Raw genomic sequence first — 21,677 nt, 5'->3', positions numbered from 1 at the left:
TACCTCTGTTCAATTTTGAGACTGTGCCCTCTAGTTCTGGATACCCCCCACCACAGAAAACCATCTCTCCACATCCACCCCAGCCCACCAATATGCACCATTTGCTCCAGAATGGTGTCTGTCACCATGGAATCCACAGCACTAGATGTCTTCAATCACTCACTGCCACCTGATTTAAAAGGGCAATAATCATACCAGTGCCCAAGAGCAGGGTGAGCTGCCTCAATGACCATCACCCAGTGGCACTCACATTTACTGTAATCAAATGCCTTGAGAGCTTGGCCATGAATATAATCAATTCCTGCCTAAGCAAGGACCTGTAATTTGCCTATCACCACAATAGATCTACCGTATATGCAATTTCACTGGCATTCAGCTTTGGATCACCTGGGCAATAGTAATACACGTCAGGCTGCTGTTTATTGACTCCAGATAGGCATTCAACACAATCAAACCCGCAATTCTAATCAACAAACTCCAAAACCTGGGCCACTGTACCTCCCTCTGCAAGTAGATCTTTGACTTCCTCACTGGGAGACCACAGCCTGTGCAGATTGGAAATAACATCTCCTCCTCACTGACAATCAACTCGAGCTTAGCCCACTGCACTACTCTATACACCCACAATTGTATGGCTAGGCACAGCTTAAACGCCATCTATAAATTTGCCAGCAATACAACTCTTGCTGACAGGCTTTCAGATGGTGACAACGAGGCATACTGGAGCTGGATAGATCAGTTGATTGAGTGGTGTCACAGAAACGACCTTGCACCCAATGTCAATAAGACCGAGGAACTAATGATGGACTTCAGGAAGGGTGAGTCGAGGGAACACACACCAGTCCTCTCGGAGAGACCAGAAGTGGAAAGGATGAGCTGCTTCAAGTTTCTGGGTGTCAACATCTCTGAAGAACTATCCTGGGTCCAACATATTGATGCAATTACAAAGACGGCACGACAATGGCCATATTTCATTAGGAGTTTGAAGAGAATTGGTATGTCACCAAAAATACGCACAAGTTCCTACAGATGTACCGTGGAGGGCATTCACCATCTGGTATGGAGGGGCCACTGAAAAGGATCAGAAAAAGCCAGCCCCATCATGAACAGTAGCCTCCCGGCATCCAGGACACCTTCAAAAGGAAATGCCTCAAAAAAGCCGCATCCATCATTCAGGACCACCCCCCACCCCCGCATTACCTAGACATGCCCTCTTCTCATTGCTACCATTGAAGTGGTGGTAAACGAGCCTGAAGACACACACACACTTTAGGAACAGCCTCTTTTCCCTCCGCCATCAGATTTCTGAATGGACAATGAATCATGAACACATCAGTATTTTTCTTTTGCTCTCCTTTTACACTACCTATTTAATATAATTTTTTATACACAGTTACTGTAATTTATAGTTTTTATGCACAGCAGCGTACTGCTGCCGCAAAACAACAAATTTCATGGCATAAGCCAGTGATATTAAACGATTGTGATTCATCTTCATTCTGAGGGACTGAACAATGATAATTATACAATACAATTTTTAAAAATTGAACAATAATTGATCTAGTTTCATAACATTCATCAACTGGTTGGTAATCCATCACAGAAGGTACACCAACTGAAGATCCCACCTGATCCACACTTCATTTACATCAAGGGAATTAAAACCTTACTGGTTCTACAAAAAGCGTGAAAGAGGAAGCATAAATCTATCCCTCTGGATGTCTTTACATCAGTTAGCTGCCTAGTTTATAGCCTCATTTGCTTCATTCCATGTCCAGAAAGTATGTAATCCTGATACTTGACAATTTTTCACGATCGGTTTGAAAGAGACCAGGCTTTAGCAGGTATTAGTACAGACAATTCTAAACTGTTTCTGTATTCTCACTCCCTCAAGTTCAGGCAGATGCAGCAAATGATACAGATCCATTCAAGTAGCACAGAATCAGCCTAAGCCTGCAGCTCATTCCGTAGGGCAAGGTTAAGTGAGGACTTCAGAGAAAGCAGAGCTGTTTAAAGCAGTACATTATGAACTTCAGCTGGAATGCAGGGACACATTATCAAGCACTTAGCACACTATCCATCATCAAACATCAATAGTTTGCACATGTAATCAGATGCCAGGAACCCACCAGAAAGGGACAAGCTAACTAAAATAAATGCTTCATTTTGGTTAAAAGAGGAAGTAACACAACATAACTGCCCAGGCACACGTTCGAAAAAGATTCAATATACTTCTCCATGACAACTGTCTTAACTCAGACTCACCAACTACATATCTCCCTGCAAGATGTTTCTTTGACAAGGCTGACTTTTCTTTTAAGTTTGTTGCATCACTTTGAGCACAAAATTAAAACACAAGTACTATCACATGTGAAATATTGAAAGTATGAACATAAAGCAATGGTGCATTTGGGATGTGGCTGACAGTAAAGTAGTTAAATATCAGCAACTTGGGGGTTTTGAGATTTTAAAAAAATCAGTCATAGTTCAACTGCTCATTTGCTTCTGCCACGTATATTTCATTTAAAAATGTGATACATGAGAATTATTGCTTGTATACGTCTCTGCTACATACCATGTCATCAGAGATTGCATAGGGGAACAGACTCTGTGTGGTTGAAGTTGAGGTGAGGAAGACCCTGGCCAGAGTCGACCCATGCAAAGCTGCGGGGCCCAATATACCAGGTTGGGTTCTGAAAGACTGCGCACCCCACTGGTGGTGGTGCTATGGATATATTTAACATCTCCCTGGAACAATCCATTGCCCCTTGATTTTCAAGGTGGCAACCATCATTCCAGTACCAAAGAAGGTGAGAGTAACCTGCCTAACGATTACTGTCCCGTGGCATTAATATCAACCATTATGAAATGCTTTGAGCAGCTGGTCATGGAGCACATTAAAGCCTTCTCCCGGCTACAATGGACTGTTTTCAGTTCGCTTATTGCTCAAATTGATCCGCTGACCTCTGCCCTCCACTCTGTCCCATCCCACCTGGGAAATAGGGTCTCATATGTCTTGACTGCTGCTTGAAGACTTCAGTTCAGCATTGAAGACCATCATACCCAAGAAACTGGTCGGGAAACTGCTCTCGCTAGGTCTCAACACCTCCCTCTGCAGCTGGATACTGCACTTAACAGTAAGGCCCCAGTTAGTCCATGTAGTTAGCAACATCTCTCGTCCCATTATGCTGATCACTGACTGTTTGCTCAGCCCGCTGTTGTTCACACTGCTGACGCATGACAGTGTCACAGGATCCAGCTCAAACCGTGTCGTCAACTTTGCAGATGAATGACACAACAGTGATTGGCCTCATCAAGAACAATGACAAGACAGAGTTTAGAGAGGAGGTGGAACGGCTGGTGGATTGGTGTGAGAAGAACGTGGGGAAGACATTTTGGACTTCAGGAAGGTGTAAACAAACTATCCCCCTCTGCAAATAAACAGCTCCTCTGTAGAGTGAATTAAGTGCACCAAGTTCCTGGGGAGTTCATATCACAGATGACTTCACCTGTTCCCTTAATTATCACCTCCTAAACAAAGCACCGCAGTGCCTCCACTTCATATGAAGACGGAGGCAAGCAAGGCTCCCACCATCCATCTTAACTGTGTTTTACAGAAGCACCATTGATAGCATCCTGACCAGTTGTAACTCCATCTGGTATAGGAGCAGCTGAGCATTGGATCTGAAGTCCCTACAAAGGACTGCAAGAACAGCTGAGAGGATCATAGGAGTCTCCCTGCCATCCATCAGCGACATTTATCAGGAGCACTGCATACGCAGGGCCCTTAGTATTATTCCCACACATCCATCCAACATCCTCTTCGACTTTCTACCTTCAGGCAGGAAAATACGATGCATAAAAACAAGAACAGACAGGATGAGAAACAGTTTCTTCCCCAAAGCCAATAGGTTTCTGGACTCCTGGCTGCATTGTATTTGAAGTGTGACTGGCTAATCTGTTCTGTACCTTACAATATTTAATATTAAAGTACTCTAGTTCGTATTTATGCATGATTCATCTATAGATTTTATCCTTATCTACGTAAGATATCATGTGTTATGAGATTTACACCCTGGTTTGAAGAAATGTAGTCTCATTTCTATATACGTTATATACATGTATGTAGTTAAATGGCAATAAACTTCATTTGACTTGAGATCTACGATATGGACATATAGCAGATTCTTAAGATTACAATCTGCATTCAGTTCAGTGAATAAATATTACCATTTTACTTTCTCTTGGGTTCCTACTAGATACCTTCCACTAAGGTCATGACTCATTGGGATAAATCTTCCACCAAGATCTACTGAGGCGTGCAGTAGAACTATGGGATCCAGGAATACAAGGTCCATAATTCATTGAAAGTGACATCACAGGTAGGTACAGTCGTAAAGAAAGCTTTTGGCACATTAGCCTTCATAAATCAAAGTATGAGTACTAGAGATGGACTATTATGTTGAAGTTATACAAGACACTGGTGAGGGCTAATTTGGAGTATTGTGTGCAGTACTGATCACCTACCTACAGGAAAGATGTAAATAAGGTTGAATGAGTACAGAGAAAATGTACAAGAATGTTGCCCAGACTGGAGGACCAGAGTTGTATAGGAAAGATTGAACAGGTTAGCTCTTTATGCCTTGGAACGTAGAAAATTGGAATGCACTTGATCCTCCAAAATGGCACAACAAAGCCTTCAGAAATCAACACGAAATTCAGTGACTTCAGATGACCAAACAGCACAAAATGTACAACACAGCGGGAGGGCTTTGCATTCATCAGGCAAACCCCCCTTCAAAAAACTAACCAACCTACCGACCTTACAACAATCCATGTTATGGTTTCATAATTAACACATCTCAGTTAAACCTCCTCTCACCGTCCACTTTTCTAAAGAAAGCAATTCTGGCTGATCCAGCCTTTCCTCACAACTGCCAAGTGTCCAATCCTGGCAATCAGTAAATCTCCTCAGCGCCTTCTCAAGAGAAATGACATCTTATCTGTTACACGGTGACCCGAACTGTGCAAAATCTACAAGATGCTGCCTCACCAGTACTGTGGACACATCTACCCTCCCATTTCTTCTATTCTACAGCTTGGCAAGAAAATAAAAGAGTCAGGTATACATTCTTAGCAACATTATTAGTTCATTTTGGTACTTAAGAACATTAAATGAACTAGCCTCAGGATTTTTCCTTCATAAATCCATGTAGATTAATTAATCTGACTCTTTCTATATGAAGGCAATGGATTCCAATAATTGTCCACTACACGTTAATCTAACTGGTCTGCAATTACTTAATTTATCCATTTCTCCTTTTTAAATAGCTGTATGGCATAAGCAATCTACCGGCAAAGCTATAACCATAGAGCGAAACTTCATTCATCTGCTTCTTTATACACTTATTGCTTTTGATGTTGGCCACATTCCCTCAGCCAATACCAGTATCTGAGTCACTCAATCTCTCCCAGCCTCCATGCTAACACAAATGTCTCTCTCCTTTGCTCTCTCCTTTCTTTCATTTTTTCTCTGCAACTGAAAACTCCTTTCTCTTCCTGGCTCAGATAAAAAGTCAACAGCCTGAACCTAAAAAGCAGACAGCAGCATTTGTGGAAACAGAAACAAAATTAATGCCTCAGGTCAAAGTCTATTTTGCTTTAAAAATAGTTCTGAAGATGATTTAATTAAGTCAAATGTTTTAATTCTTTATAGAGGATGTGTATATGTATTTAATGTATGAGCAAGCAAATGGTGTGTGTGTGTGTGTGTGTGTGCACGCGCACACACTCATTCTTTCTTAAATATTTAAATTCTGTATTCTTATTTTTAATTTTTTCCACAGGTCCTGCATAATATTTAATGGTAGTAAATGTAAAATACTTTTGTATTCACTCAACTTAAGATCTGAGAGGTGGCTAGGTGCACATTTTCTATTGCCGCAAGGTAGGGGAGGCCCTCTGTTGCTCTGCTGCAAGTTGAGGCCCCTTGCAGAAAACTGTGCTCTGAAACGCGATGGAAGTAAAAGGGTGGTCTGAGGAAATATCACCTGAAATCTTAGGATAGCAGCAAATCCACTCCATTATTTTTCATCAGGATTTACAGGTCATTCAAACTCAATAAAATCAAGGAACTGTAAAGACGTGTAAAGCACAGCACTGTACTCATAGATGCCAAGTGTGAAAGGAGGGAAAAAAAAATAAAAATTAAAATACTGACACGCTTTTGTCAAAGTTATATAAATAATTAATTGTTGATTGAGAGTGGTGCAAAGTACTAGCAGTACCATCATCCAAGAGCTATGAGAACTTAGTACCTGAAATTATTTTATGGCAATCCAAATAATTGCTGTCATCCTTCTATATTCAGAAAAAATGCTATTATTCATTCAATTATTTTATCAATTCTTTTCATACACTGATAAAGCTATCTATTTCTTTTCATAGTACTGAATTTTATTGTTATCATTCTATAAGGAACTATTCATGGCCAACTGAAAGATATGGCAATTAGATGATAATGAACAAAGGACAACACATTCACTTGACAACGAACAATACCATCTGCTATGTAACAAATGAGTTCTCTTTTTAATGCACTGATTTCATGACTCTGCCACTCACCACATTAAGTCTCCTACAAAATATTCCTGCATGGATACATTTCTACTCCTGCTAAAGGCAGTCATAAAGGCACTCAACCAATGCAACTGCCACACCATCAATGGATATGATTCAAGCAAAAATAAGTCCAAAATCTTAAAATAATTATTCTTCTCTCAAATAACTAGCCATCGTGTAGCTAAGGACAAGGCACTTCCACATTCAAGTGCTGCATTAATGCAGTTATGGCCTGTATCATGAGTATTCAAGTCTTTTCTTGCCACGAGCCATTCAAGAATTCATCATGAACTCCACTTGACATACTTTCCTCCTCTTCAGAAGCACATTTGGGTTGAATACGACTTGTTCTACCTCCAGTTCAGTCATTTCTAAGTTGGCTCAAGAGGCAAGAAGCATATGTGACATTGAACTTCTTCTGCCACTTCCACAAGGTTTCTGCATTCTGTCAGGACTTGGGCTCAAGGTCCATCCCTATGTTTCTTCTCCAACTGAGTGGTTACTTTTTTGTATTCATCTTTCAGGACTTGAGCATTGCGAGTAAGCCATCATACATTGCCTATCACTGTTGGCCTTGAACTGAGGAGATTTCTAAGCCATTTGGTGGGGGGGGGGGGGGTGCATGTTTAAGAGTCAACCATATGAGTTGGGTCCAGTCATATGTAGACCAATTGAGGACAGTTTTCTATTAATTTTGGCAGTCTTCATTACTAAGGTTGGTTACACTGGACAACAAAGATTTTGCCTCTGAATACTTTTGGGTGTACCTTATGGATTTTGGGCTGCTGATCATGAAAATCACCATGAAATGTCCCGAACAGGCACCCCCTCTTTTGGAATCGCCTATATTTTTTATTTCAATTCATAATTAACTCAATTAAAACATTACCCACAACAGAAGCTGAGAAGTTTTCTATCTTGTCCAGACATGCCTCAGCATGCTTTGGGTTACCAGTTTGACCCACAACAATGGTGTCTTTTTATTGATTCTTCAGTGTTAAAGCTGAAAGCTTTTCTACTACAAAAAGGCAATGTCCACTCCTCAATACCAATCGGCTATGAAAGAAAACTGCTGAAACTTGGAAGTCTTGTTGAAGTACACACAGTACAACAACCACAACTGTAACATCTCTGGTGATCCAGGAATGCAGCTCAGACCCAACAAAGATATTTTTACCTACTCTTCATATAAAACTAGGGCTTAGGAAAAATTTTGTGAAAGAACAAAGCAGGTGGAGGATTTTGATATTTGTATCAGCTATTTCCCCAGAATAACTTAAACCAAGACTAAGGAAGGTATTTTTGTTGCTCCACAAATCAAACAGGTCATCAATGACAAGCAATTTGAAGAATTTCTAATGGGACCCTAGAAAATTGCATGGAAGGTATTCAGGAAGTTGTTGAAAATTTTCTTGGCAACTACAGAGCACCAAACTACGTGCATCTGGTTAACAACATGCTTCAACCATACAAAAACATGATGCAACATTCACTAAAGATTCATTTTCTGCATTCCCATTTAGCCTTCTTCCCTGCAAACATTGCTGTTGTCAGAGATAAGCATGGTGCAAGGTTTCAGAACAAGGACATTGCAGTCATGGAAAAACAGTGTCAGGGCAACTGGAATCCATTAATACTGGCTGATTATTGTTGAATATTTAAGCAAGAAGCCTCAGACACTGTGTAAACAAAAATCATCAAAAAAACATTTTTAGCTTATTTGAACTATCGCAAAGCATCAGCACAGTTATGTAATTAAATGCATTATATTCAACAAAAGTTAATTTCTCATTTCTCCAAATTCCTATGCGATACAAGTAGCCTGAAATTACATTTGTGTTCAGCTTCAAGCATTCTTACATAAATACAAAAAATTTCTGAGGAAGCAACACTTGAGAAAAAAAATTGCTGTTCGGTGTTATTATGAGGTAGAGATATCCAAAGTCAATGAGAGTTGCTGCCGTTTTTTCAAGAGAGCTGTGAGAGTATCATAGGAACTCAAATTATTTGCCCTGACATCAAGATGAATGCCACATTCACAAGTTTTGACTTACTATCTTCTGAAAATTGATTGGGTTACATTTCATCAATGTTTGATAATGTTATGTCATGTACCACAAAATCTGACTGAAAATCACCAAGCTCAAATGTATAGTATTTGAATTTTTCTAGTCAGACAGCACAGAAACTCATTCTTCAGCCAAGCGTGTCCCCACAAAACTATCAACTACCCACTTACAATCATTTCACTTTTATTCTCCCGCATTCCGATCAACTCCCCCAAGATTGAACCATTTACCCACAACACTAGGACCAATTTACATTGACAAATTTAGCCGGTCAACCCGAAAGTCTTTGAGAATGAAGTCACACAGAGAGATAGTATGCAAACTATACACAAATAAGACTGCGAGGTCAGGACTGAACCCATGGCACTGGAACTGTACTAGCTGTGCCACATGGACTGATTGTCTGCTATTCACATCTGGATAAAAAAGTACAAATAAAAGCAACAGGAGAGGAATGCCATTGGTCCCAGTTGTAATCCCTTATTTCCCCATCACTCTGCAACTAATCCCCTCCAACTGCCCACCAAAACCACTGTAATCCTTTTACCAGTTAACCTACACTGCAGAGTAATTAACAGTGAACAATAAGCCTATCAGCATGTCTTTGAGAAACCTCATGCACTCGGCAGAAACTCGCACAATCATGGGCTGAACATGGAAATTCTGAAGAGGCCTCAGCTGAGGTCAGGATTGAAGCTGAGATATCAGCACTAACCAACCACTGAACCAGCAGCCTACCAAAAGCATAAAATATCAGGTTTCAGGCCAAGGATCCCTACAAGCAGTTTGTTCAGACCCTATTATTTGAGTAAAAGTAAATCCTCATCTCTCCAGTAATACTTCCACTAAATACTATAAATCCATTCTCTGGTTTTTGATCCCTTGGCAATAAAAATGGAGTCTTTCCATTTACCTCCTACTTTTATACATCTCAATTATATCTCCCCTCGGCTCCCACTGTTCCAAAGAAACTCAAGGTTTTTCAATCCTTGTTAAAGTCTTTCACTGCAGACAACACCTTCCTGTTTTACCTCACTTTCATGGTCATTTTTTGTGCTGCTGTGCCATGCTGCTTTGGAGAGTTTACCTCATACAATCAGCCTGGCAATGATGCAGCAGGTTAGAACTCTGCAGGCATCTCCTGATGGAAAATACAAACGTTCATATCAGCTCATGATTCTCTCTGCTGAATGCCATGATACTTTCAAAATCCTTACTCAACTTCATGATTCTTTTTTCAATCAATTCAGGGGGAGATTAGAGTGATGCAAAGTACACGTTTATGGTACCAAAGGAGGGTGCACTCCAATTTCCTGGCAACCTTCCCTTTATTTGATCACAAAATTCCTGACTTACGTCTCCTCATCTTCGCTGGTGATCACTAACCATTGCCTAGAATTCTGTATACCTACGAAATTACCCAAACACTATGACACTTTTATTTGCGGGAGCTTGCAGCATGCAAAATGGTTGCTGTGCTGAGTCAAAGGAACAACACATGCCCTTTGTCCAACTTATTCATGCTGACCAAAGTACCTTCCTGAACTAATCGAAATTTGCCTGCATTTGGCTCATCCCACTAACCCTGGGGTTCAGGGACCCTTCGGTTAATGGCAGGGGTAGAGGGTTTGCAACCTGGGGTTCAGGGACCCTTCGGTTAATGGCAGGGGTAGAGGGTTTGCAACCTGGGGTTCAGGGACCCTTCGGTTAATGGCAGGGGTAGAGGGTTCGCAACCTGGGGTTCAGGGACCCTTCGGTTAATGGTAGGGGTAGAGGGTTCGCAACCTGGGGTTCAGGGACCCTTCGGTTAATGGCAGGGGTAGAGGGTTTGCAACCTGGGGTTCAGGGACCCTTCGGTTAATGGTAGGGGTAGAGGGTTCGCAACCTGGGGTTCAGGGACCCTTCGGTTAATGGCAGGGGTAGAGGGTTTGCAACCTGGGGTTCAGGGACCCTTCGGTTAATGGTAGGGGTCTATGGCATCAAAAAGGTTGGGAACATCTGCTGTAACCCTTCTCTCTTCATGAACTTGTCCAAACATTTTCTTTTTGAAGTGTTGTAATTGTACCCACATCTACTGTATCCACGGGGAGCTTGTTCCATATATTCACCACCCTCTGGGTGAAAGATTTGTCCCCCAGTCCAAACAGTGTTTTCAATTTCTCTGCACTTGAATTCTGTCTACTCTGTTTAATTTATTTCTTTTTTGCCAAGACCATCTCCCAATTTCTCTTTTCTGTATCAATGCACACTGGGAGTTGAACCAGCAATTCGGCTTGCAGCACAGCTTATGCCCAAGAACAATTATCCAACTTTGATGAGTTACGTGCTCCGAGCAAACTCAAGTTAAGGGGCTTTGACAGCATCTGACCACTGAGCTTTAACCCTAGATGCTAATTTACTTGACTTTTGTTGGGTTGTTCCCATCTCACTCAGCAAGGTACCACAACCAGAGAGGCTAAACTTGTGGCAGGTAGTTATAAAGCTTCAGTACAACAGGATGTGATTTTGCATTAACTGAGAGAATCACAAACATCATCACAACTGCATGCAAATCAAAGACTCTCACCAGCAAGATTACCAGATAAGTACCAGATTACCAACAAGTAACTGTTCATCTGGACTCACAGAAACTTGTCAATCACCATAAAAGTTCTGTAACGAGAACAGTCATCATCACCTCAATACAAAACAATCTCTCCCAAAAGCAAATCCTGCCAAAAGACCACAAGACCATAAGAAATAGGAGCACAATTAGGCCGTTTGGCCGTCAGGTCTGCTCTGCCACTTCATCATGGCTGATCTAACTTTTCTCTCAGCCCCAATCTCCTCCCTTCTCCCCGTATCCCTTCAAGCCCCAACCAATCAAGAATCAATCAACCTCTGCCTTAAATATACATCAAGACTTGGTCTCCACAGCTACCTGTGGCAAAGAATTCCACAGATTAACCACCCTCTAGGTAAAGAAATCCCTCCTCATCTCCATTCTAAAAGGACATCCCTCTATTCTGAGACTGTGTCCTCTGGTCTTAGACCCTGTCAGCACAGGAAACGTCTTCTCCATATCCACTCTACCAAGGCCTTTCCCCATTCAACAGGTTTTAATGAGGTCACCCCTCATTCTTTTGAATTCAAGTGAAGACAGGTCCAGAATCATCAGATGCTCTTCATATGACAAACCAATCAATCCCAGAATCATTTTTATGAACCTCCTTTGAACGCTCTCCAGTTTCAGCAAATCCTTTCTAAGATAAGGGGCCAAAACCTGCTCACAATACCCCAAATAAGGCTTCATCAGTGCTTTATAAAGTTTCAACATTACATCCTTGCTTTCATATCCTAGTCCTCTCGAAATGAATGCTAACATTGCATTTGCCTTCCTCATCGCAGACTCAACCTGCAAATTAACCTTAAGGGAATTCTGCACAAGGATTCCCAAGTCCCTTTGTGTCTCAGTTTTTTGAATTTTCTCTCCATTTAGAAAATAGTCAACCCTTTCAATTCTTCTACCAGAGTGCACGACCATACACTTCCTGGCACTGTATTCCATCTGCCACTTCTGTGCCCATTCTCCTAATCCAAGTCCTTCTGTAGCCTCTCCACTTCCTCAAAACTACCTGCCCTTCCACCTATCTTCATATCTGCAAACTTTGCAACAAAGCCATTAATTCCATCATCCAAATAACTGACATATAACGTATAAGAATCGGTCCCAACACAGACCCCTGTGGAACATCACTAGTCACCAGCAGCCAGTCAGAAAAGGCTCGCTTCATTCTCAATCTTTTCCTCCTGCCAACCAGCCACTGCTTTATCCATGCTAGAATCTTTTTTGTAATACCATGGGCTCATAGCTTGTTAAGCAGCCTCATGTGGCACCTTGTCAAAGGCCTTTTGAAAAACCATTACATAACATCCACCAAATCTCCTTTGTCTAATCTGCTTGTTATTTCTTCAAAGAATTCGAATAGATTTATCAGGCAAGATTTTCCCTTGAGGAAACCATGCTGACTATGGCCTATTTTATCATGTGCCACCAAATACCCTGAGACCTCATCCTTAATAATCAATTCCAATATCTTCCCAACCACTGAGGTCAGACTAACTGGCCTATAGTTTCCTTTCTTCTGCCATTCTCCCTTCTTGAAGAGTGGAGTGATATTTGCAAATTTCCAGTCTACTAGAACCATTCCAAAATCTAGTGATTTTTGAAAGATCATTACTAATGCCTCCACAATCTCTTCGGCTACCCCTTTCAGAAGGTAGACACGATCTGGTCTTGGTGACTCATCTACCTTCAGCCCTGACGAAGGGTCTTGGCCCGAAACGTCGACTGTATCTCTTCCTAGAGATGCTGCCTGGCCTGCTGCGTTCACCAGCAACTTTTACGTGTGTTGCTTGAAATTCCAGCACCTGCAGATTTCCTCGTGTGTTTGTGGCTACCTTCAGCCTTTTCTGTTTCCCAAGAACCTTCTCTCTAGAAATGGTAACTTCAAACACTTCAAGACCCCTGACAACTGGAACTTCCACCATACCGCTTTGTGTCTTCCACAGTGAAGACCGACACAAAATACTTATTCAGTTTGTCCGCCGTTTTGTTGTTCCCCCACAACTTCTCCAGCATAGTTTTCCAGTGATCTAATATCCACTCTCGTCTCTCATTTACACTTCACGTATCTGAAGAAACTTTTGGTATCCTCTTTAATATTATTGACTAGCTTAATTTTGTATTCCAACATTACCTTCTTAATGATTTTTTCTTTTAGTTGCCTTCTGCTGTTGATTTTTTTTAAAAAAAGCTTCCCAATCCTCTAACCTCCCACTAATCTTTGCCCTATAATATGCCCACTCTTTGGCTTTTATGTTGGCGTTGAAGTCCTTGTTAGCCATGATTGTGTCATCTTTCCTTTAGAATACTTCTTCCTCTTTGGGATGTATATATCCTGTGCCTTATGAATTGCTTCCAGAAATTCCAGCCATAGTTGCTCTGCCATCATCCCTGCCGGTGGTCTTTTCCAGTCAATTCTGGTCAACTCCTCTTTCAAGTCTCTGTAATTCCCTTTACTCCATTGTAATACTGATCCACCTGACTTTAGCTTCTTCTCAAATTTCAGGGTGAATTCGATCATATTATGATCACTTGCCCTTTAGGGTTCTTTTACCTTCAACTCTCTAATCAATTCTGGTTAATTGCACAACACACAATCCAGAATAGCTGATCCCCTCAATGGCTCAACCACAAGTTGCTCGAAGAAGCCATCTCGTAGGCACTGTAGAAATCTTTGGCTGACCTCTTCTAAGCTCGGTTATGCCAGTCAGTGTTATGAGTCAGTCATACAGTTTGGTAACAGGCCATTTGGTCTAGCTGGCCCATGCCAACCAAGAAGCCCACCAAGCTTCAAAAGACTCTTTCCAAGGTCATCCACTTTGTCCTGATTACTGAAAAGATTCTGAGGAGTGATAACCATGCAGCTGAAGTGCAGAGTACCCAAAAAGTAACAATCCCATCTAAGTATCTGAAGGATGCAGTTTTTTTTAAAACTATCCTGTATCGCAGGTGATGAGACATTAAGGAAATTGTCACCTGCACATTCTCAACATATCAATTCTTCCAGTACTCAGGAATTGATGCAATTGTCCAGCAGCCAATCAGTTGAAAAGCTCATTGTGATCCAAGGCAACCAAACTGCTATTTGCAACTTGAGTGCATCAAAGCCCTGGCCTGGCCTTAATAGTTATTGTTACTCCCACCTCTTAAAAGAATTACTCAGAAGCCCATAAGACAATATGAATGTCCAAATCATGCTATTACTGAAATCTCCCTCAAGGAAATATCTCATCTCTCATTTTATCCCAAGACCTAAGTATTTCTAATGCACCAAATGGATGGTACACTTAGCTGTTAAATTCAACCAGGTATCATGAAACAAAATTATTTCATTGGTGTAATTTATCATTTAAACTGTTATTAGGGTAGATTGCATACTTCTTCCTTCATTATAATGCTACCTGGGTGTTTCCTGGTGGGAGCAGTTTGCATGGTTTTCTACTACCTCATCATTGCTGCGTGTACCAACAGAGACAAAGTCAGAGCCGAAGTGTACATTTCACATGACACCCATAGTAAGGGAGCAGTGGGCAGCCTTGTAGGTGGAGAGTAAACGGTTGTGCTGGGGAAAGATAGGACAAAACTTATGGCCATAGTTCAGTTGTTCCCTTAATTAACAGCGTCACTCAAGTTCCACACAAGTGAACCCCATTCCACTGAGACACCGCTCAATTTCCTGCAGATGATGATTCCCAAGCTGTGATTGTAGTCATTAGCCACTATGAGGTCCAGGAACAATGACAGAAATGCAGAGAACTAATGATTGACATCCCACTTAAACACCTTAGTTTGTCTCAGCTTGATCTCTCACACACCCATCAACCACCCCTACCCCTTTAGAATAGTGTTGGGTTGTGGGATGAAACCAAAGTACCCAATGGAAACTCTCGGTCATGGTAACGGAAGTGCAAACTTCCCACAGACAGTACCCGAGGTCAGGATCAGTCCTTGTCCCTGGAACAACAAGGCTGCAGAATTAACTGCTGTGCCACTGTGCCACACCACAATGTCACCAAGACCTCACCATGTCACATTCATGTCACATTTAGCTGCTGCACCAGAAGTTCAAAAGTACTTCTTTGGCTATGAAACCCCTCGAGACATTTCAAGGTGTTTCATAGTCAATGAAATATTTTCATTGGCTCTGAGAGAGCTTAAAATGTCTCAAGTCATGATAAAAATCCTACTTCATAGCAAAATTTAAGACAGAATTATATTTACACAGATTTATGAACCAAATCCAAATTTTAAAGTAATTGATAATTACATTCCATTATTCCATCTGCAATTATTATCAATATTAAACTGAGGTCTTTCAAACATAAATTGCATTTATCAAAAATAACAATCATTTACCTTGCAATCACAAAGATGCACATTCCAATAATGCAATTGAATTATTAATTTGAAATAACTGGGATATTGCTAACCTTTGGTTAAATGCCAAGATCCATCTCTAATCTTAAGACATTTTAGGCTAGATGTTCAAATCTTTGCACTGTTAATTCTAGAATGACCAAGTGTTTGAATGCAAATCTGGCTTAAAAAAAACTAATTTGGATTCCCATCCAAATAGAAATATCCTCCTCTCTTAGATGTCAGTTCTAACTGTGCAATTGTAAAGAAATAGCACACCTGGAATTCACAAACAGAAGCATAAAACATCATTACAGGGGTTCAGCTTCTGATTCAAGGGCTGAGAAATCTGCTTGCTGGAAGTGAAACCAATGCAAGTGAAGCATTGCAGAGAGATTTAGGCCAGTTAGAAGAGTGGGCTGAAAGATGGCAGATGGAGTTTAATGCTGAAAAATGTGAGGTGCTACATTTTGGTAGGACTAATCAAAATAGGACATACATGGTAAATGGCATTGAAGAATGCTGTAGAACAGAGGGATCTAGGAATAATGGTGCATAGTTCCCTGAAGGAGGAATCTCATGTGGATAGGGTGGTGAAGAAAGTTTTTCGTATGCTGGCCTTTATTAATCAGAGCATTGAGTATAGGAGTTGGGATGTAATGTTGAAATTGTATAAGGGATTGGTCAGGCCAAATTTGGAGTGTTGTGTACAGTTCTGGTCAACGAATTATAGGAAAGATGGCAATAAAACTGAGAAAGTACAGAGGAGATTTACTAAAATGTTGCCTGGGTTTCATCTCCTAAGTTACAGAGAAAGGTTGAACAAGTTAGATCTTTATTCTTAGGAGCGTAGAAGGTTGAGGGGGGACTTGATAGACGTGTTTAAAATTATGAGGGGGATTGATAGAGTTATGTGGATAGACTTTTTCCATTGAGAATGGGGGAGATTCAAACACCAGGACATGAGTTGAGAGTTAAAGGGCAAAAGTTTAGGCATAACATGAGGGGGAACTTCTTTACTCAGTGGTAGCTGCGTGGAACAAGCTTCCAGCAGAAGTAGTTGAGGCAGGTTCGATGTTGTCCTTTAAAATTAAATTGGATAGATATATGGACAAGAAAGGAAAGGAGGGTTATGGGCCGAGTGCAGGTCGGTGGGACTAGGTGAGAGTAAGAGTTCAGCACAGACGAGAAGGGCCCAGCTGGCCTGTTTCCGTGCTGTAATTGTTATATAGTTATATGGTTACAAGCAACTTATTAAACAATCATACACATGGTTAGTAAGCTATGAAAGATACTTGTTTGAGCACTTCATAAATGATGACGAAACAGAATGACTATCTTTTGAAGGTATAATAAGAATTGCAGCTGCAAGCTGATAAACAGTTGACTGATAAAATAATTTCTTGTAGTTAAAATTAATTGCTCAGACAACACACCTATTTCCTTAACACTCTAAAATGGAACTCTGAATGAGAATCAGGTTTAATATCGCCAGCATATGTCGTGAAATTTGTTAACTTGGTGGCAGCTGTACAATGAAATATATCATCAATATCGAAAAAATAGATAAGCAAATCAATTACAGTAAGTATATATAAAGAAATAAAATAGTTAAATTAAAACCAGTGCAAAAATAGAAATAAAATTCATGTGTTCGGTGTTAATTTAGGAATCGGATGTCAGAGGGGAAGAAGATGGAAACCCCCCATTGTAACAATTATATCTGTATTACTACAAAATTATTTAGTGAGAACCAGATCACATTCATCATGTGCATTTTTATTTTAGTTTGTAGTAAATGGTCAGTGAAGTTCTAATTTAGTCCACAGGTAGTACAAGAAATATATAAAAATATTACATCTGGAATGTTCACAGTTCAATCTATAGGTGAATGTGATCTAACTTGTGTCTACATTTTGTTCTATGTTCCACTTTCAACATCTTACCAAAACATGCATTTGAACCATACATCTTAACAAAGTTTAAATCAAGATGAGTAATAATTCCTCTTCCAATCTAATTTTAAAGTAACATACACAATTTGAATCACAACACGAATAGTGTTATATGAATAATAACTATCATTGATGCTCAGCCATAAACAAAAGCCTGTGGATCAATAAAAGGCACTTACCTTTTCCTAGATGTGTATTTATGCTCATGTATCTTGCCGTCCCAGTAAGGCTTTTATGTTCTCTATAAGGGATGTGCTTTTTTGTCTCTGGGTCTATGTACTCTTTTGCAAGCCCAAAATCTATTATGTGAATTACATTCTGGTTTTTGCTCCCCGGTCGCCCCACCAAGAAGTTCTCTGGCTTTACATCTCTGTATATCAAGTTCTTTGAGTGGACATACTCCATTCGGGAAATCTTTTGGGGCAAGGAGCAGAAAAAATATTGTTAGTATTGTTTATAGAACATAATAAGTAAAACAAAAAAAAACAGTACCAAGAACAACTTCCTTGCCAAAGACAAGAAGCACAACAGAACAGAAGTGAAAATCTTCATTAAATAATTCTAAACAGGGAATTGCAAGAACAGAAATTGTAAAGGTTTCTAGGTGAAATTGTCCAGTGGTATAATGCATTGTTCATGCTTTGCTTAAGTTGTGCAAAATCCTTAATCATAAAATTATTCTGTCAAAGCACTATGCAAAAATAAGAAAAAAGAGATGCCTATTTTACATTTGAGTGCCAAAAAATCTCTGACAATGCTCTAATGAAAGATAATCTAATTGTTAAACTCATCTTCCACTTTATAGTTACTGTACTGCTCAGCTCTTGTTTTTAAGTCAATGAGATTACTGGACTTAAATTACATTTTACTGGGATTTGTCAATTCACCTGCTAATGATCTCCAAACTAATGTTAAAGAAAAGGCTTTTTAAAAGATAAAATACACAATGAAGAAAAATTTAATAGCATTGAAAACTGTGGTAAGCTGTATTTTCTCACATCTCTATTTCCAGCTTCTGGCTCCAGTCTTGAGGCCACCTCTTCTTATTCCATTCACACTATTATTTGTTTTCCCTTGGTTTTCTTCAGGCCTTCTCTTGTTATCATGTTTCATTTTATTTTGCTCCTTTTTTCAGTATTCCAGCCACTCAATTCCTTACACCTTCTCCATGCATGGTTTTGGATCCTTCCAATACAGGGACTATGACAAAGGTTCACCAGACTGTGGTCTGAGGTAAGTGAGGTTGCCCAATGAGGAATGAAAGAACAGATCGAGCCTGTACTCTCAAGTGTAGAGCAAGTGGAAGTAACGCAGTTGAAATGATCAAAATTCTTAAAATTCCTTGGAGGTCAGAAGCAAGGATGCTTCCCTTGGCTTCTCTCCCCTTCTCTTTTTGACCTGCCCCCCGACTATCCCCAGGGCTTTCCCCCTATGTGCCACCAGTGAGAAACAACGTGAAGGGGGAGGGAGGAAAGAAGGAGGGAGGGAGGAAAGAAGGGGGGAGGGAGGAAAGAAGGGGGGAGGGAGGAAAGGAAGGGGGAGGGAGGAAAGGAAGGGGGAGGGAGGAAAGGAAGGGGGAGGGAGGAAAGGAAGGGGGAGGGAGGAAAGGAAGGGGGAGGGAGGAAAGGAAGGGGGAGGGAGGAAAGAAAGGGGAGGGAGGAAGGAAAGCGGAGGGAGGAAGGAAAGGGGAGGGAGGAAGGAAAGGGGAGGGAGGAAGGAAAGGGGAGGGAGGAAGGAAAGTAGGGGGGATTGGATGCAATGGCATTTGAATGGTGAGAGATAGAGGAAGGATGGACAGAGGTTTGGGAATTAGAAGAAACACTGAGCTAGGGAAAAATTGAGGATAAAGCACTGAAAGAAACAAGATTCAGAAACATCATGCTTGAGGAGTTTAAAAGTTAAGATGGCTGACGAGATGTTAGGTGAGGGAGGTGTGAACAAAGAGGAAGATAATTGGGCAACGTGCCTGTTCCCAAGCACTCTTACAGATATGCATACCAAAATGGTCTCCAGTCATCTTAAAAATCCTTACCACTGACACTCATTCTGCCACACTCACACAGTAACAGCAGTGGTGTAGCACAGGGCTATTCCCCAACAGTGGCTGAAAACCGTTCTGCTATCCCAGACCAGGACTCAGACACCTTGACACTGATGTTGTCTCCCTGAGTGAGATGCAAGAGGTAGGTGACGGCCAAATCTGTGAACATACCAGTGCAAACCAGGAGAGGAATGCCCTGTCCTTGCAATGGGGTGTTCCGTGACAGGAAGTTAGTCTGGCATCTCAGTTACTTCCTCTATTGAATAAGTGAATATTTTGTGAATGTTGAGCTCACTACTTTGCAGAATCAGCCCACCATGCCTGGAAATTATGATTATGGTCAAGGAGGACTTGTACGGGGACTATGAGAAAACTGCTGTGTCCCACAGGGAAACAAACGGACCCAGATCAGAAAGGATGGAAGCCTCTGGTAGCACATGAATGGCAACAAAGGAATGGGGCGGGGGGAGGAACTTCAACAACACTATCAAGAAACAGTTTAATCAACATTGCCTCCAATCCAGAAAGTAAGGTTATTCCAGACTCAGTCACCCAGCTCCAGCACACAGATTCCAAACACTGAGCCATCACCTGTCAGTGCACAAAGGCACACCAAAATCTGTGTCTTAAGCTAAATATACACAAAACAAAGGTGTTTTTTTAACCAGCATGCACATCTGGTCCATTCATGTCAATTAAGGGAGACACTGGAAGAACATGCCATTTCCCCATCTTGAGAGTCATCTCTCAGCAAAGGCATTGATAAAGGAATTTGGCATCTTCAAAATGGAAGCACAAACTTCATCTCTCAGAAGTGAAAAAGGAAATAAATATCAAGACCTCAAATCCACCACGAAGCATAACATCTATCAGAGAGCAGCATCAGAACATCAAGCACCTCAAGGTACTGGAGAGATACTACTGATGCTATCCTCGCTAAATCAGCAAATCCGCTCACAAAATAAACTAAACCACATTAGCATATTCTCCCAAGCCAGAATCAAGACCCTAATTACATTCAGCCAGTGCCCAAGAACAGTCAACATCACTCACAGTTGCAACAGTGAACTAGCAAAAGAACTCATCAGGGCAAAATATTACTAGAGTGTGTAGAGGAAGCAATTCAAGTAGGTCCTCAAATCTTCAGTAGAATCCCTGGGGCATGATCACACTGAAAGGAAAAGAGCTTCCAGGAGAGCATTGAGAACCTTGAATCCATTCACTGGAAGCATAATTCAAAACTCATGGATGGTCGAGAAAAATGCACCAAGGTTTAAAAAAAAAATCAGCAACGATTTTATTGAATAACAGAAATAATGTGAGGAATCATCAGTGAATATTATTTACAGAGAGGACTACTGAAGCACAAGATTCCTTGTTTTAAGGAGTCGAAGTTCAGCATTTGCGTGTGAGCAGTTTTGGGCCTCTTATCTAAGGAAGGAGGTGTTGAAATTGGAGAGGGTCCAGTTGAGGTTTAGAAGAATGATCCTGGGAACGATAAGGTTAACATACGAGACATTTTGATAGTTTTAGGTCTGTACTCACTGGAGTTTAGAAGAACGAAGCAGGATCACATTGGAAAACTATCCAAATTGAAAGGCCCAAATAGAGTGAATGTGCAAAGGATGTTTCCTATATAGCTGGGGAGTCTACAACCAGAGGGCACAGCCTCAGAATACAAAGACATCCCTTTACAACAGAGATGAGGACGACTTTCCTTTGTCAGCAAGTGTGAACCTGTGGAATACATTGCCACAGGTGACTGTGAAGGCCAAATTCTTGAGAATATTTAGCACATATGTTGATAGCTTTGTGATTAGTCAGGGTGTCAAAAGTTACAGGAGAATGGAGTTGAAAGGGATATAAATAAGCTATGATGGAATAGTGGAGCAGACTCGATTGGTTGAATGCATCATTCTGCTCCTATATGTCTTATGGTCTAAGAGGATTAGTGTTTGGGTGAGCATCATTGGAGAAGAAAAAGGGCAGAGAACTGAATTACCTTTCCTTAAGCAAAAAGAACAGGTCAA

At 40.9% G+C, this 21,677-nt stretch overlaps 1 protein-coding gene across 3 annotated transcripts in view; it reads right to left on the bottom strand.

Moving 5' to 3' along the window:
- The window catches only part of LOC140211593 (casein kinase I), a 236,406-nt gene that overhangs the window by 55,562 nt on the left and 159,167 nt on the right, over positions 1-21,677 (bottom strand). For all 3 annotated transcript variants that reach the window (XM_072281476.1, XM_072281477.1, XM_072281478.1), the window contains exon 6: positions 17,786-18,020. In XM_072281476.1, coding sequence (XP_072137577.1) covers positions 17,786-18,020 — 235 coding nt within the window. The remainder of the gene's footprint in view (positions 1-17,785; positions 18,021-21,677) is intronic.

This window comes from Mobula birostris, chromosome 17, assembly GCF_030028105.1.
Source record: "Mobula birostris isolate sMobBir1 chromosome 17, sMobBir1.hap1, whole genome shotgun sequence".
Taxonomy (NCBI): Eukaryota; Metazoa; Chordata; class Chondrichthyes; order Myliobatiformes; family Myliobatidae; genus Mobula; species Mobula birostris.
This window is presented reverse-complemented; position numbering and strand designations above follow the sequence as displayed.